Source organism: Phyllobates terribilis, unplaced genomic scaffold, assembly GCF_046119375.1.
Source record: "Phyllobates terribilis strain yellow unplaced genomic scaffold, ASM4611937v1 Scaffold_7__3_contigs__length_470593459, whole genome shotgun sequence".
In the NCBI taxonomy this organism is placed as follows: domain Eukaryota; kingdom Metazoa; phylum Chordata; class Amphibia; order Anura; family Dendrobatidae; genus Phyllobates; species Phyllobates terribilis.
In genome coordinates, this window is record NW_027362767.1 from 9,237,288 (window position 1) to 9,251,355 (window position 14,068).

The 14,068-nt window shown below is 61.5% G+C and overlaps 1 protein-coding gene across 1 annotated transcript in view; it reads right to left on the minus strand.

Moving 5' to 3' along the window:
* POMT2 (protein O-mannosyltransferase 2) overlaps positions 1 to 14,068 on the minus strand; it is a 21,295-nt gene continuing 7,227 nt past the window's right edge. Inside the window, exons 7-21 of the mRNA XM_073638126.1 lie at positions 12,474 to 12,580; positions 12,089 to 12,171; positions 10,808 to 10,917; positions 10,675 to 10,741; positions 10,522 to 10,582; positions 6,027 to 6,105; positions 5,808 to 5,953; positions 3,864 to 3,955; positions 3,073 to 3,149; positions 2,929 to 3,000; positions 2,800 to 2,859; positions 2,624 to 2,729; positions 2,403 to 2,543; positions 894 to 1,005; positions 1 to 807 (exon numbers count right to left, since the gene is read on the minus strand). Of these exons, the coding sequence (XP_073494227.1) occupies positions 702 to 807; positions 894 to 1,005; positions 2,403 to 2,543; positions 2,624 to 2,729; positions 2,800 to 2,859; positions 2,929 to 3,000; positions 3,073 to 3,149; positions 3,864 to 3,955; positions 5,808 to 5,953; positions 6,027 to 6,105; positions 10,522 to 10,582; positions 10,675 to 10,741; positions 10,808 to 10,917; positions 12,089 to 12,171; positions 12,474 to 12,580 (1,419 nt within the window). The 3' untranslated portion in view covers positions 1 to 701. The remainder of the gene's footprint in view (positions 808 to 893; positions 1,006 to 2,402; positions 2,544 to 2,623; positions 2,730 to 2,799; positions 2,860 to 2,928; positions 3,001 to 3,072; positions 3,150 to 3,863; positions 3,956 to 5,807; positions 5,954 to 6,026; positions 6,106 to 10,521; positions 10,583 to 10,674; positions 10,742 to 10,807; positions 10,918 to 12,088; positions 12,172 to 12,473; positions 12,581 to 14,068) is intronic.

Genomic DNA, 14,068 nt, shown 5'->3' on the forward strand with positions numbered 1-14,068 from the left:
CGCTGAGAACCGTTTATTGCATCTCCCGCTCTCCACACAGTTCACACTGGGAGCAGTGGTATAAGAGGGTAATGGACACCGGCCGCTGGTGGACGGAAGACAAGGGCCACACGGGCCAGAGCGAGGGCCGGCGTGTACCGCTGATGTTAGGGGTGCAGGGAGGATCAAATTGCAGTCCTGTGCAGATGATGACGGTGCAGCCCAGACAGCGCGGGGTTAAAGGCGTTAGGTACAATTACCGGCGCGGCATCCTGCAGATGTAATCAGGGAGCGGAAAGCAGAGACCTCTGCTCCGTCCTAATCTGCCGCTTTCTTCCCGTCCTGCCCTATCGCCATGGCAACTGCATCCACCGACCCCAATCTCCACACTACCTCCTCCCCCGCAGGTCTCTGCATACCGACGCGCGGCTCCAGGGGGCTCACCACGAGTCCACGTACACGGCCGTAACCACTGGAGGGCCCCCCATTGTAAAGCAGGACAATGAGGAGGCGGGTGAGCGGCTCGGGGCCTCATCCATCATACAAGGGACAGCATGTGAGGGGTTAACCCATGAGCGCTGAAGGCATTGGACGCCATGACATATGTGCGAGAATTCGTCCCCTCCCCCGCACTCCACAGATCCAGAGACCCGCACGTGGCACTGGAGTCCACTCCACCGGTACACAGCACTACTGCACCGACTACTGATCCGGCGCCGTGTTCAGAAGTCCCAGGAGTCCATCCAGCGCAGTCCTGCCATGGGACTGTCAGCAGCGTCAGACAGAGACCCCACCATGCCGTAGGCCAGAGGATGGAAGAGGTAGAAGCTGCAAGAGAAGCACGAGTCACGGGCAGGAGACAGCAGCCGGCGCCATCTACCACTGCCCCGCCACCTGCCCGCGGCATCACCCACCTGTACAGCAGAGTCCCAGACAGCAAAGTCATCCCCACCGCGCACACAGCACCGCGCCGGGACGGGCAGAGGATGGCAGCACCCAACCGGAGCAGAGACCAGAACGTGACCGCTGTATGGAGAGAGACAGTCAGAAGAGACCGCACATTACCCTCCCGTGCCCCGTGCCCTGTTCAGACGCCGGCGCACTCGACACTCAGGCCCCCGGCGCTCGACGCTCAGGATACGGCACTCAATACTCAGGCCCTCGGCATTCAACACTCAGAAGCTGGCACTCAAAGCTCAGGCCCCCGACGCTCAGGAGCTGGCACCCAATACTCATGCCCCTGGCGCTCGACGCTCATGCCCCCGGCGCTCGACGCTCAGGAGCCGGTACCTGACACTCAGGCCCCCGGCATTCAACGGTCAGGAGCTGTCACTCAATACTCAGGACCCCGGCGCTCAGGAGCCCGCACTCAACTCAGGCCCCCGGCGATCAGGCCCCTGGCGCTTGACGCTCAGGCCCCCGGCGCTCGACGGTCAGGAGCTGGCACTCAATACTCAAGTCCTTGGCGCTTGACACTCAGGAGCCCGCACTCAACTCAGGCCCCCGGCGCTCGACGCTCACACCCCGGCGCTCAACGCTCAGGAGCCGGTACCTGACAGGCCCCCGGCATTCAACGGTCAGGAGCTGGCACTCAATACTCAGGACCCCGGCGCTCGACGCTCAGGAGCCCGCACTCAACTCAGGCCCCCGGCGCTCGACGCTCAGGCCCCCGGCGATCGACGCTCAGGCCGCCGGCATTCAACAGTCAGGAGCTGGCACTCAATACTCAGGCCCCTGGCGCTCGACGCTCAGGCCCCCGACATTTAACGGTCAGGAGCTGGCACTCAATACTCAAGTCCCCGGCGCTTGACACTCAGGAGCCCGCAATCAACTCAGACCCCCGGCGCTCGACGCTCAGGCCCCCGGCGCTCGACGCTCAGGCCCCGGCACTCAATACTCAGGCCCCCGGCATTAAACGCTCAGGAGCTGGCACTCAGTACTCAGGCCCCCAGCGCTTGATGCTCATGAACCGGCACTCAATACTCAGGCTCCCGGCATTCAACGATCAGGCGCCCGGTGCTCGACACTCAGGCCCCCAGCATTTAACGCTCAGGAGCTGGCACTCAATACTCAGGCCCCCGGCGCTCAGGAGCCCACACTCAATACTCAGGTGCTCGACGCTCAGGCCCCCGGCTTTCAACGCTCAGGCCCCCGGCATTCAACGCCCAGGCCCCCGGCATTCAACGCCCAGGCCCACGGCGCTCAATGCCCTTGCCCACGGCGCTCAATGCCCAGGCCCACGGCGCTCAATGCCCAGGCCCACGGCGCTCAACGCTCAGGAGCTGGCACTCGAGGCTCAGGCCCCCGGAGCTCCACGCTTAGTAGCTGGCACTCGATGCTCAGGCCCCTGGCATTCAACCCTCAGGAGCTGGCACTTGACGCTCAGGCCCCCGGCGCTCGACGCTCATGCCCCCGGCACTCACCGCTCAGCATACTGGAGAAGAGCATGGCGGGGAAGTAGTGGTGATAATACAAGACTCGGCCCATGAAGAAGAAAGGCAAATAGTGGAGCAGCCACCCCGACATCAGCTGCCCCCCGCCCTCCAGTAGAAGGGAAAAGACATCTGCAAGACAGCCCCCCATCACACAGATCATTAGTGGTCACCAGGAGAGGACACAGGACAGGAGATGGAGCAGCACTTACCCCTCACCTCCCCGGACAAGGAGAGGCCACGCTGCAAGGAGACCGCCGCACAGAGCGCCAGCACCACGTACAGGATGAGACCGCCCAGGTTCAGAAACCAAATTACCTACCGGGGACACGAGACAAGATAAGAACCGGGGGCGTCACCGCCGTCCTCTGACAGGTACAGAACTCACCGGATTCCCCAGCAGATAAATCCGGAAATCCGTAGCGTTCACACCAGAGAAGCGGAGACCCTGTGAGGGGAGAAGTCAGTCACACTGCTGATAGTGGGGGGCCGGCTGGCAGGATGGGGGCACTCTCACCTGGAAGTTAATGGGCCAGTGCCAGGGCTTGGATGTCACTTCGTGCTCCTTGGGCTTCAGCCCACTATTTGCCTTAGGAAGCAAAATAGCCAGTTACAATCAAAGACCGTTTAAAAGCCCCCAAGCACAGAGGACATCGCTCACCCGCAGCATCACCACGTGCGACTCCGCCAGCGCCTCCAAGAAGGACGGCTTCAGGATGGAGACCGAGATCTTCAACACTGTGATGGAGATTGAGAGTGCAGGAGACAGAAGGGACGGGGAGGGACGGGCGGCCTCTGACGAGGCGGGGAGGGACGGGCGGACTCTGACGAGGCGGGGAGGGACGGGCGGACTCTGACGAGGTGGGGAGGGACGGGCGGACTCTGACGAGGCGGGGAGGGACGGGCGGACTCTGACGAGGCGGGGAGGGACGGGCGGACTCTGACGAGGCGGGGAGGGACGGGCGGACTCTGACGAGGCGGGGAGGGACGGGCGGACTCTGACGAGGCGGGGAGGGACGGGCGGACTCTGACGAGGCGGGGAGGGACGGGCGGACTCTGACGAGGCGGGGAGGGAAGGGCGGACTCTGACGAGGCGGGGAGGGACGGGCGGACTCTGACGAGGCGGGGAGGGACGGGCGGACTCTGACGAGGCGGGGAGGGAAGGGCGGACTCTGACGAGGCGGGGAGGGACGGGCGGACTCTGACGAGGCGGGGAGGGACGGGCGGACTCTGACGAGGCGGGGAGGGAAGGGCGGACTCTGACGAGGCGGGGAGGGACGGGCGGACTCTGACGAGGCGGGGAGGGACGGGCGGACTCTGACGAGGCGGGGAGGGACGGGCGGACTCTGACGAGGCGGGGAGGGACGGGCGGACTCTGACGAGGCGGGGAGGGACGGGCGGACTCTGACGAGGCGGGGAGGGACGGACTCTGAAGAGGGGTAACACACTTACGCCGGACGTTCTCGTGGTCCTCCACGCTCCACTGGGTGTTGGGGCTCTCACGTAGATACGGGCTGCACGTCACCTCGCCCTGCTCCCAGCCCCTGGGGAACAAAGCAAGTCCTGTACACAGCACATCTGACCAGCAGAGTGCGCCATACTGGAATGATGGGGACACGCGCTCCTCACCCGGCCCCCCGGATTACAGGAGCCCTACTAGGTTGTAAACAGCAACAGCGGCCTCAAGTTTACTGACAGGTCAAAAAAACACCAGTAGAACAGTGAGCACAGCTTTGGTATCACGGGTGTGTCAGATGTGACAAGACAGTCGCCCTGCAGTTGGTTGCAGAAGATCTCTTCGTTTGGCATTACAGACACATTCTTAGCTGCTTCACTTTAGGACCCAGCGTCTACCTCCCTCCTGCTAATTGACACCCTGGCCTGGGTGTTTAAATAGTTTCACTTTGCAGCAGGGAGGTGCCGGTGATACTCATGTTTCCTTGTGAAGGCTTGGAGCTCTCACACTGCTATCTTCCTCTGTGGAGCTAGGAGGATGCTTGGAGTTATCTCTCTGAAGTCATCTAAAGCTAAGCTACTTTCCCCTGTATTTGTCTCCCTTGTTGTCTTTAGTCGTTAGTGGGGATCGACTAGTGCTCATCCCCCCTTCCCTATACAGGGCCAAGCGCTAGGGAAATACAGGGTTAAGGTTTGCGTGCGGCGATTGGTGAGGAACCAATATAGGGACATTAGCAGAGACAGGGTGATATCAGATCAGCCTAGGAGGTCTCCAGTCCCCCTTACCCTAGAGTCTGGGCTCCCTTTCCCCCTTCCCTTTGAGTTGCACTTAGTCTTTCCCACACCTTGCGTGATATCTGGAGTATAATAAAGGGTGTAACTCAGGATCAGTAATTTAATGTATGTACACAGTGACTGCACCAGCAGAATAGTGAGTGCAGCTCTGGAGTATAATACAGGATGTAACTCAGGATCAGTAATGTAATGTATGTACACAGTGACTACACCAGCAGAACAGTGAGTGCAGCTCTGGAGTATAATACAGGATGTAACTCAGGATCAGTAATGTAATGTATGTACACAGTGACTGCACCAGCAGAATAGTAAGTGCAGCTCTGGAGTATAATACAGGATATAACTCAGGATCAGTAATGTAATGTATGTACACAGTGACTGCACCAGCAGAATAGTGAGTGCAGCTCTGGAGTATAATACAGGAGGTAACTCCGGATCAGTAATGTAATGTATGTACACAGTGACTGCACCAGCAGAATAGTGAGTGCAGCTCTGGAGTATAATACAGGAGGTAACTCAAGATCAGTACAGGATCAGTAATGTAATGTATGTACATAGTGATTCCACCAGCAGAATAGTGAGTGCAGCTCTTGAATATAATACAGGAGGTAAGTCAGGATCAGTAATGTAATGTATGTACACAGTGACTCCACCAGCAGAATAGTGAGTGCAGCTCTGGAGTATAATACAGGATGTAACTCAGGATCAGTAATGTAATGTATGTACACAGTGACTGCTCCAGCAGAATAGTGAGTGCAGCTCTGGAGTATAATACAGGATGTAACTCAGGATCAGTAATGTAATGTATGTACACAGTGACTGCACCAGCAGAATAGTGTGTGCAGCTCTGGAGTATAATACAGGATGCAACTCAGGATCAGTAATGTAATGTATGTACAGAGTGACTGCTCCAGCAGAATAGTGAGTGCAGCTCTGGAGTATAATACAGCATCAGTACAGGATGTGCATGGTGATTTTACAGGTGGACCTGGACTTAGGGGTACGGTGACTAAACGCTTTGGCATGGGGTCAGACCAGATATAGTGAGTGCGATCTCAGCCGGCTGCTGGGATTAGTATTGTAATGTGGGTGGGTGACAGGTTTGTGCCCCCCGGCCTCACAATCCCATGCTCCGCCATATCTCACCACTTAGGAAGAGTCTTCCCCGATGATCCCAGAGCGCAGCCCGTGGAGAGGTGCAGCAGGCGGATCTGACTGCGCAGAACTTTCACTTTATTTTTGCCGCCGGTCACCTCAATCCTCCAGAAGTCATTGCTGTCTCCTGTCCCATTCTGTGAAGAGAGAAGCAGTGACAAGCAGAGAGAAGCCCCCCGAGGAGTGAGGAGAAGTGTCTGTCACCCTCACCGTGCCGTACGCCGTCACCTGCAGATGCTTCTTGGTCAGTGGCGCCTCCCGCTGATGACTATGGAGGTTACGGCCAGTGCTGGGAGGACATGAGGAAATCATGTGTGAGAAATGGAGGAGCAGAAACAGGAAACACGACCTACAGAATATGAATCCCCGAGACCCCACGTCCCCCCGGGACCCCACGTCCCCCCACGTCACACATGACGCTACTCCGCCCTCGTCTCCAGGGCACCACCGACAGCCTAAAAGGGACCAACTGTGCCCGGTCTGGGGTCACTCTACATAGGGGTCGTCCAGGAAAAGCATGGCCACTCTCCTGCCACAGCCTGTGTGCTGCTGCAGAGCCTCTTCTTCAGAGAGAGCCGCCATGGTTCTGAGTGCGTACAACCCTTCCATCTGCTGTTTGTATCCCGCTCCGGTGGGCCCCGGACCCCAGCCTCCAGCTCTGAGGGAGCAGCCAGGTCAGGCTTTTCAGACACTAATATTTAGACATGGGCCATAAAGTGCGGAGCCGGCGAAGAGAGGTCACACGCTGGTCTCCTTTTTCCATCTCCAGGGACCAGTGACTGACAGGAGGCACAGCAGAGGACCGGCTTTACGAGGCTGTTGCTGGTGCTGTTTATGTGGAGGATGAGCGGCGGCCAGATCCCCTGATCCTGTAGATACGAGTCATGTAAACACGGCAGCCGCTATAATCCCAGAAGGACGGCGGACCCTCCACATCTGCACACAGCAGGGCCGCGAGCCCATGGGCATTTAACCCTTCATGGGGTAATAATAAAGCAGCTGTACCGGCAGAACGTGGGGATCTGACCGCTGTGCACACAGACCACCCACCCCCGGCACGCAGACCACCCACCCCCGGAACGCAGACCACACGACCCCGGAACGCAGACCACACGACCCCGGAACGCAGACCACACGACCCCGGCACCCAGACCACACGACCCTGGCACCCAGGCCATCCACGCCGGCACCCAGGCCACATCCGCACACAGCAGGGCCGCGCGCCCATGGGCATTTAACCCTTCATGGGGTAATAATAAAGCAGCTGTACCGGCAGAACGTGGGGATCTGACCGCTGTGCACACAGACCACCCACCCCCGGCACGCAGACCACACGACCCCGGCACCCGGACCACACGACCCCGGCACCCGGACCACACGACCCCGGCACCCGGACCACACGACCCCGGCACCCGGACCACACGACCCCGGCACCCGGACCACACGACCCCGGCACCCAGACCACACGACCCCGGCACCCAGACCACACGACCCCGGCACCCAGACCACACGACCCCGGCACCCAGACCACACGACCCCGGCACCCAGACCACACGACCCCGGCACCCAGACCACACGACCCCGGCACCCAGACCACACGACCCCGGCACCCAGACCACACGACCCCGGCACCCAGACCACACGACCCCGGCACCCAGACCACACCACACGACCCCGGCACCCAGACCACACCACACGACCCCGAAACCCAGACCACACGACCCCGACACCGACACCCAGACCACACGACCCCGACACCCAGACCACACGACCCCGACACCCAGACCACACGACTCCCGGACCACCCACCGTGGCACCCAGACCACACGACCCTGGCACCCAGACCACACGACCCCGGCACCCAGACCACGCGACCCCTGGACTAGGCAACCTGGCACCCAGGCCACGCGACCCCCGGCACCCAGGCCACGCGACCCCTGGACCACGCGACCCCGGCACCCAGGCCACGCGACCCCGGCACCCAGGCCACGCGACCCCCGGACCACCCCACCTGGCACCCAGACCACACGACCCCGGCACTCAGACCATCCACCCCAGCACCCAGGCCACGCGACCCCTGGACCACCACACGACCACGGCACCCGGACTACCCACCCTATCCAGACCACACGACCCCGGCACGCAGACTACCCACCCCAGCATGCAGACCACCCACCCCCTGCACCCAGACCACGCGACCCCGGCACCCGCACCACCCACTCCCGGCACCCAGACCACCCACTCCTGAACCACCCACACGACCACGGCACCTGGACCCTGGCACCCAGACCACACACCCCAGCATCCAGACCACACGACCCCGGCAAGCAGACTACCCACCCCGGCACCAAGACGACCACGGCACCCGGACCACCCACCCCGGCAGGCAGACCACATGACCACGCCACAGGGACCACCCGACCCCGGCACCCGCACCACCCGCTCCCGGCACCCAGTCCACCCACTCCCGGCACCCAGACCACCCACTTCTGAACCACCCACACGACCACGGCACCTGGACCCTGGCACCCAGACCACACACCCCAGCATCCAGACCACACGACCCCGGCAAGCAGACTACCCACCCCGGCACCAAGACGACCACGGCACCCGGACCACCCACCCCGGCAGGCAGACCACATGACCACGCCACAGGGACCACCCGACCCCGGCACCCGCTTCCGGCACCCAGACCACCCACTCCTGAACCACCCACACGACCACGGCACCCGGACCCTGGCACCCAGACCACACACACACCAGCATCCAGACCACACGACCCCGGCAAGCAGACTACCCAACCCGGGACCAAGACGACCACGGCACGCAGACCACCAAACACCACTAATTAGGAGGGCACCATCTATTGTTCGGGATCTACCCCTAGCATATCAAAACATAGTACACATGGCAATGAAAGAAAAAAAGGAGATATGCTTACTAGCGGTGATCACCCAAATAATCAACAATGAATAATTTACCATAAATATACATCAATTTATTCAAAACATATAAATCCTGACACACATATACAGAAGAATATACCGACCAACAATTAAAACACCATAAAAAATAGTGGACAAAAGCCACTACTGGGGGAGCCAGCTATAGCAGAGTACCTTCCTATATTTTGGTGGAATATAATACATAGTACTGCACGTAAGTGAGTAAGAAATAGGATAAAAATTGTACAGGCCGAAACGGGGTATCTGTGATGGTCAATATTCCCCAAACTCTATATTGCACATACCCAAATAGAAAATCTCATGAGGCATACAGAACACAAAAATGATTAGGTGAGAATATATAAATGTGTATACATAACCTCAGAGACCTATCGGTAGCTAGAGATGAGAATCATCATATATGGGGCACCAAATAACAATAAATATAAAAGAATATATATATATTGCCCATACCACACACACACCAGCATCCAGACCACACGACCCCAGCAAGCAGACTACCCACCCCGGCACCAAGACGACCACGGCACGCAGACCACCCACCCCAGCACCTAGACCACGCGACCCCTGGCACGCAGACCACATGACCCCGGTACCCAGGCCACGCAACCCCTGGACCACCCACATGACCACGGCACCCGGACCACCCACCCTGGCACCCAGACCACACGACCCCCAGACCACCCACCCTGGCACCCAGACCACGCGACCCCGGCACCACCCACACGACCACGGCACCTGGACCCTGGCACCCAGACCACCCACCCCAGCATCCAGACAACACGACCCCGGCACGCAGACTACCCACCCCGGCACCAAGACAACCACGGCACCCGGACCACCCACCCCGGCATGCAGACCACATGACCACACCACAGGGACCACCCGACCACGGCATGCAGACCACCCAACCCAGAACCCAGACCACGCGACCCCTGGCACCCAGACCACCCACCCCCGGCACGCAGACCACATGACCCCGACACCCAGGCCACGCAACCCCCGGACCACCCACATGACCACGGCACCCGGACCACCCACCCAGACCACACGACCCCCGGACTACCCACCCCAGCATCCAGACCACCCACCTCCTGCCTGCAGACCACCCTCCCACCCCGGCACCCAGACCACATGACCTCGACACCCGGACCACCCACCCGGGCATGCAGACCACACGACCCCGGCACCCAGACCGCGCGACCCCCGACACCCACCCCCGGCACGCAGACCGCACGACCCCAGGCCACGCGACCCCTGGACCACCCACATGACCACGGCACCCGGACCACCCACCCTGGCACCCAGACGACATGACCCCCGGACCACCACAAGACCATGGCACCCGGACCTCCCACCCCAGCATCCAGACCACACGACACGACCCTGGCATGCAGACCACACATCGCCGGCACCCAGACCACACGACCCCGGCAGTATGAGAAGCTGGATTGTTCCATCCACTCCAGCCTCCCCTGCATGTTACAAGGTGGTGAGGCCCACAGCAGAACTGCGGACCACCCAGCGCTTCATGCCAGGAAATGCATTAGAGGGTGGATTGTAGACTCCAGTCCTGTCTGATGTGTGGATGATGGAGGCAGACGAGCCTTTGGTGTGGCACAGTGGGCTCTTTCTTCGGGGCCCGCTATGTAATGGACGGCCTTATGAGCAGGACATGGTAGGCAGACATTAACCCTTTCCACTTGTACCCAGATGTCGCCCGTGTGTTGGCCACTCACGCTTTATGCTCCAGGCGGATCAGGTCTCCATGATGCACAAACTCTGGGGCAGCGTCAGAGTCTGGAGGAAGAGCAAAGTCAGCAGAGAAAACAGAGATGAGCAGGGCGGCATCCGCACCGTCCCCAGCCACTACTACCAGTGCCCACCATTACCGTACTCGGCGTCGTGCTTCTTCACCATCCACAGGTTATTGGGATCCTTGTGGGAATACGTGGTGACCTGAGGAAGGAGAGAAGGTCAGCGGAGGAGGTGCAGGCCCAGGGGACACGTGTCTGTGGTGCCCACCTGCTGCTGCCGCGCCCCCACCCCTTCTGGGTACAGGTGCCAGTGTGAGTGCAGGTATCCGGCGGCAGTGCGCACGTTCTTCAGGGTAATCACCGAGCCGTACGCCAGGTCTGGAGGAGAAACCACCAAATCATAAGACAATGGAGCCCCCGATGCGGCCCCCGCCGCCCCTCCCCCGGAGCTTCCCCTACCGCCGCACCCCCGGAACAGCCCCCCAACTGCAGCTGCCCCCGCCGCCACACCTCCGGAGCTACCCCTACTGCCGCACCCCCGGAGCAGCCCCCCCACTGGAGCTGCCCCCGCCGCCCTTCCCCCGGAGCTTCCCCTACCGCCGCACCCCCGGAGCAGCCCCCCCACTGGAGCTGCCCCCGCCGCCTCACCTCCGGAGCTTCCCCTACTGCCACACCCCCGGAGCAGCCCCCCCTCTGGAGCTGCCCCCGCCGCCCTTCCCCCGGAGCTTCCCCTACCGCCGCACCCCCGGAGCAGCCCCCCCACTGGAGCTGCCCCCGCCGCCTCACCTCCAGAGCTTCCCCTACTGCCACACCCCCGGAGCAGCCCCCCCACTGGAGCTGCCCCCGCCGCCTCACCTCCGGAGCTTCCCCTACTGCCACACCCCCGGAGCAGCCCCCCCACTGGAGCTGCCCCCGCCGCCTCACCTCCGGAGCTTCCCCTACTGCCACACCCCCGGAGCAGCCCCCCCACTGGAGCTGCCCCTGCCGCCTCACCTCCGGAGCTTCCTCTACCGCCGCACCCCCGGAGCAGCCCCCCCACTGGAGCTGCCCCTACCGCCGCACCCCCGGAGCAGCCCCCCCACTGGAGCTGCCCCCGCCGCCTCACCTCCGGAGCTTTCCCTACTGCCGCACCCCCGGAGCAGCCCCCCCTCTGGAGCTGCCCCCGCCGCCCCTCCCCCAGAGCTGCCCTCCGCCATCCCTTCCCCCTTCCCCGGAGCTGCCCTCCGCCGCCCCGCCCCCGGAGCTGCCTGTCCCCCAGAGCCGCCCGTCCCCCAGAGCTGCCCTCCGCTGCCCGTCCCCCGCAGCTGCCCTCCGCCGCCCATCCCCCTCCGCCGCCCGTCCCCCAGAGCTGCCCTCCGCCACCCGTCCCCGGAGCAGCCCCTCCCCCGGAGCCGCCAGTCCCCCAGAGCTGCCCTCCGCCGCCCGTCCCCCAGAGCTGCCCTCCACCGCCTGTCCCCCGGAGCTGCCCCCGCCGCCCCCCGTCCCCTGGTGCTGCCCCTTCCACCCCTCCCCGGAGCCGCCCGTCCCCCTGAGCTGACCCCATACTCACGCTCTGGCATGGTGGCATTGTGCAGGTTGTTCCCAATCAGACGGGACTGGAAGGCCGAGCTGAAGAATCCGTCCCCAGGACCACTGCAGCGAGAGACATGTGACAACCGGGGCCACGTGTGCCGGGCTCTGGGGCCACATACTGGAGACTACACCAGGGTGGACTACAAGTGACAGCAGAGGACGGGGCCCGGGGACTCGCGTCAGTGATAATAATCAGTCGTTTCCATGTGCAGAGCCTGGAGCAGATGCCCACAGCTCTGAGCGCGCCACGTCGGACGCCACGGCTCGTTGTTATGGCAACTGCACCGGTTCTACTGGCGTTCACCCGTCTCCGTAGCATGCTGCCCCCCGCTGGTGAGAGCTCACATATATCCTAATCGTACCTGCTATTAAGAACAGCAAAATGGACGACAAAAATCAGGGCGTAGAGGGCGAGCGGCAGCAAAATGAGGCAGAGGACACGGGCAGCCACGTGTCGGACGACAACATCCTGTGATAGGAGGGACAAAAAGACGATACGATGAGTGAGAACACGGCCCTGGTGCACCATGTAAAGACGGACTACAGGGACCAGCAGGTATCACCCGCCATCAACTACAGTCCTAATTAACCCTTTTCCACTCCGCGATGAACTATTATTATGTCATGGAGCGGCGCTACACAGCCAACACCGGCTGCTAACGGCAGGGTCGTTACCAGCTCCCCTCGCTGATCTTAACCTATTAAATGCTGCTGACAATCACTGACAGCAGCATGTCAACTATGCAATCTTGCACGTGTGTCTGTTCCGGCGGCCATAGCACGCGCCCTCTCCCCTGCGGTCTGTCATGTGGATTTTCTGTGACGGCCGGACAATGCTGCCAAAAATAAAGCAGCGATCAAAATGTCATATCTACCCCAAAACAGCGTCCACACAAACAGCAGCAAATGCAGCGTCACTGCAGAGACCTGGAGGATCGGGCTGCCGGCTAACATGGCGGCAAATGCAGCATCACCGCAGAGACCTGGAGGATCGGGCTGCCGGCTAACATGGCGGCAAATGCAGCATCACCGCAGAGACCTGGAGGATCGGGCTGCCGGCTAACATGGCGGCAAATGCAGCATCACCGCAGAGACCTGGAGGATCAGGCTGCCGGCTAACATGGCGGCAAATGCAGCATCACCGCAGAGACCTGGAGGATCGGGCTGCCGGCTAACATGGCGGCAAATGCAGCATCACCGCAGAGACCTGGAGGATCGGGCTGCCGGCTAACATGGCGGCAAATGCAGCATCACCGCAGAGACCTGGAGGATCGGGCTGCCGGCTAACATGGCGGCAAATGCAGCATCACCGCAGAGACCTGGAGGATCAGGCTGCCGGCTAACATGGCGGCAAATGCAGCGTCACCGCAGAGACCTGGAGGATCGGGCTGCCGGCTAACATGGCGGCAAATGCAGCATCACCGCAGAGACCTGGAGGATCGGGCTGCCGGCTAACATGGCGGCAAATGCAGCGTCTCCGCAGAGACCTGGAGGATCGGGCTGCCGGCTAACATGGCGGCAAATGCAGCGTCACCGCAGAAACCTGGAGGATCGGGCTGCCGGCTAACATGGCGGCAAATGCAGCGTCACCGCAGAGACCTGGAGGATCGGGCTGCCGGCTAACATGGCGGCAAATGCAGCGTCACCGCAGAGACCTGGAGGATCGGGCTGCCGGCTAACATGGCGGCAAATGCAGCATCACCGCAGAGACCTGGAGGATCGGGCTGCCGGCTAACATGGCGGCAAATGCAGCATCACCGCAGAGACCTGGAGGATCAGGCTGCCGGCTAACATGGCGGCAAATGCAGCATCACCGCAGAGACCTGGAGGATCGGGCTGCCGGCTAACATGACGGTAAATGCAGCATCACCGCAGAGACCTGGAGGATCGGGCTGCCGGCTAACATGGCGGCAAATGCAGCGTCACCGCAGAGACCTGGAGGATCGGGCTGCCGGCT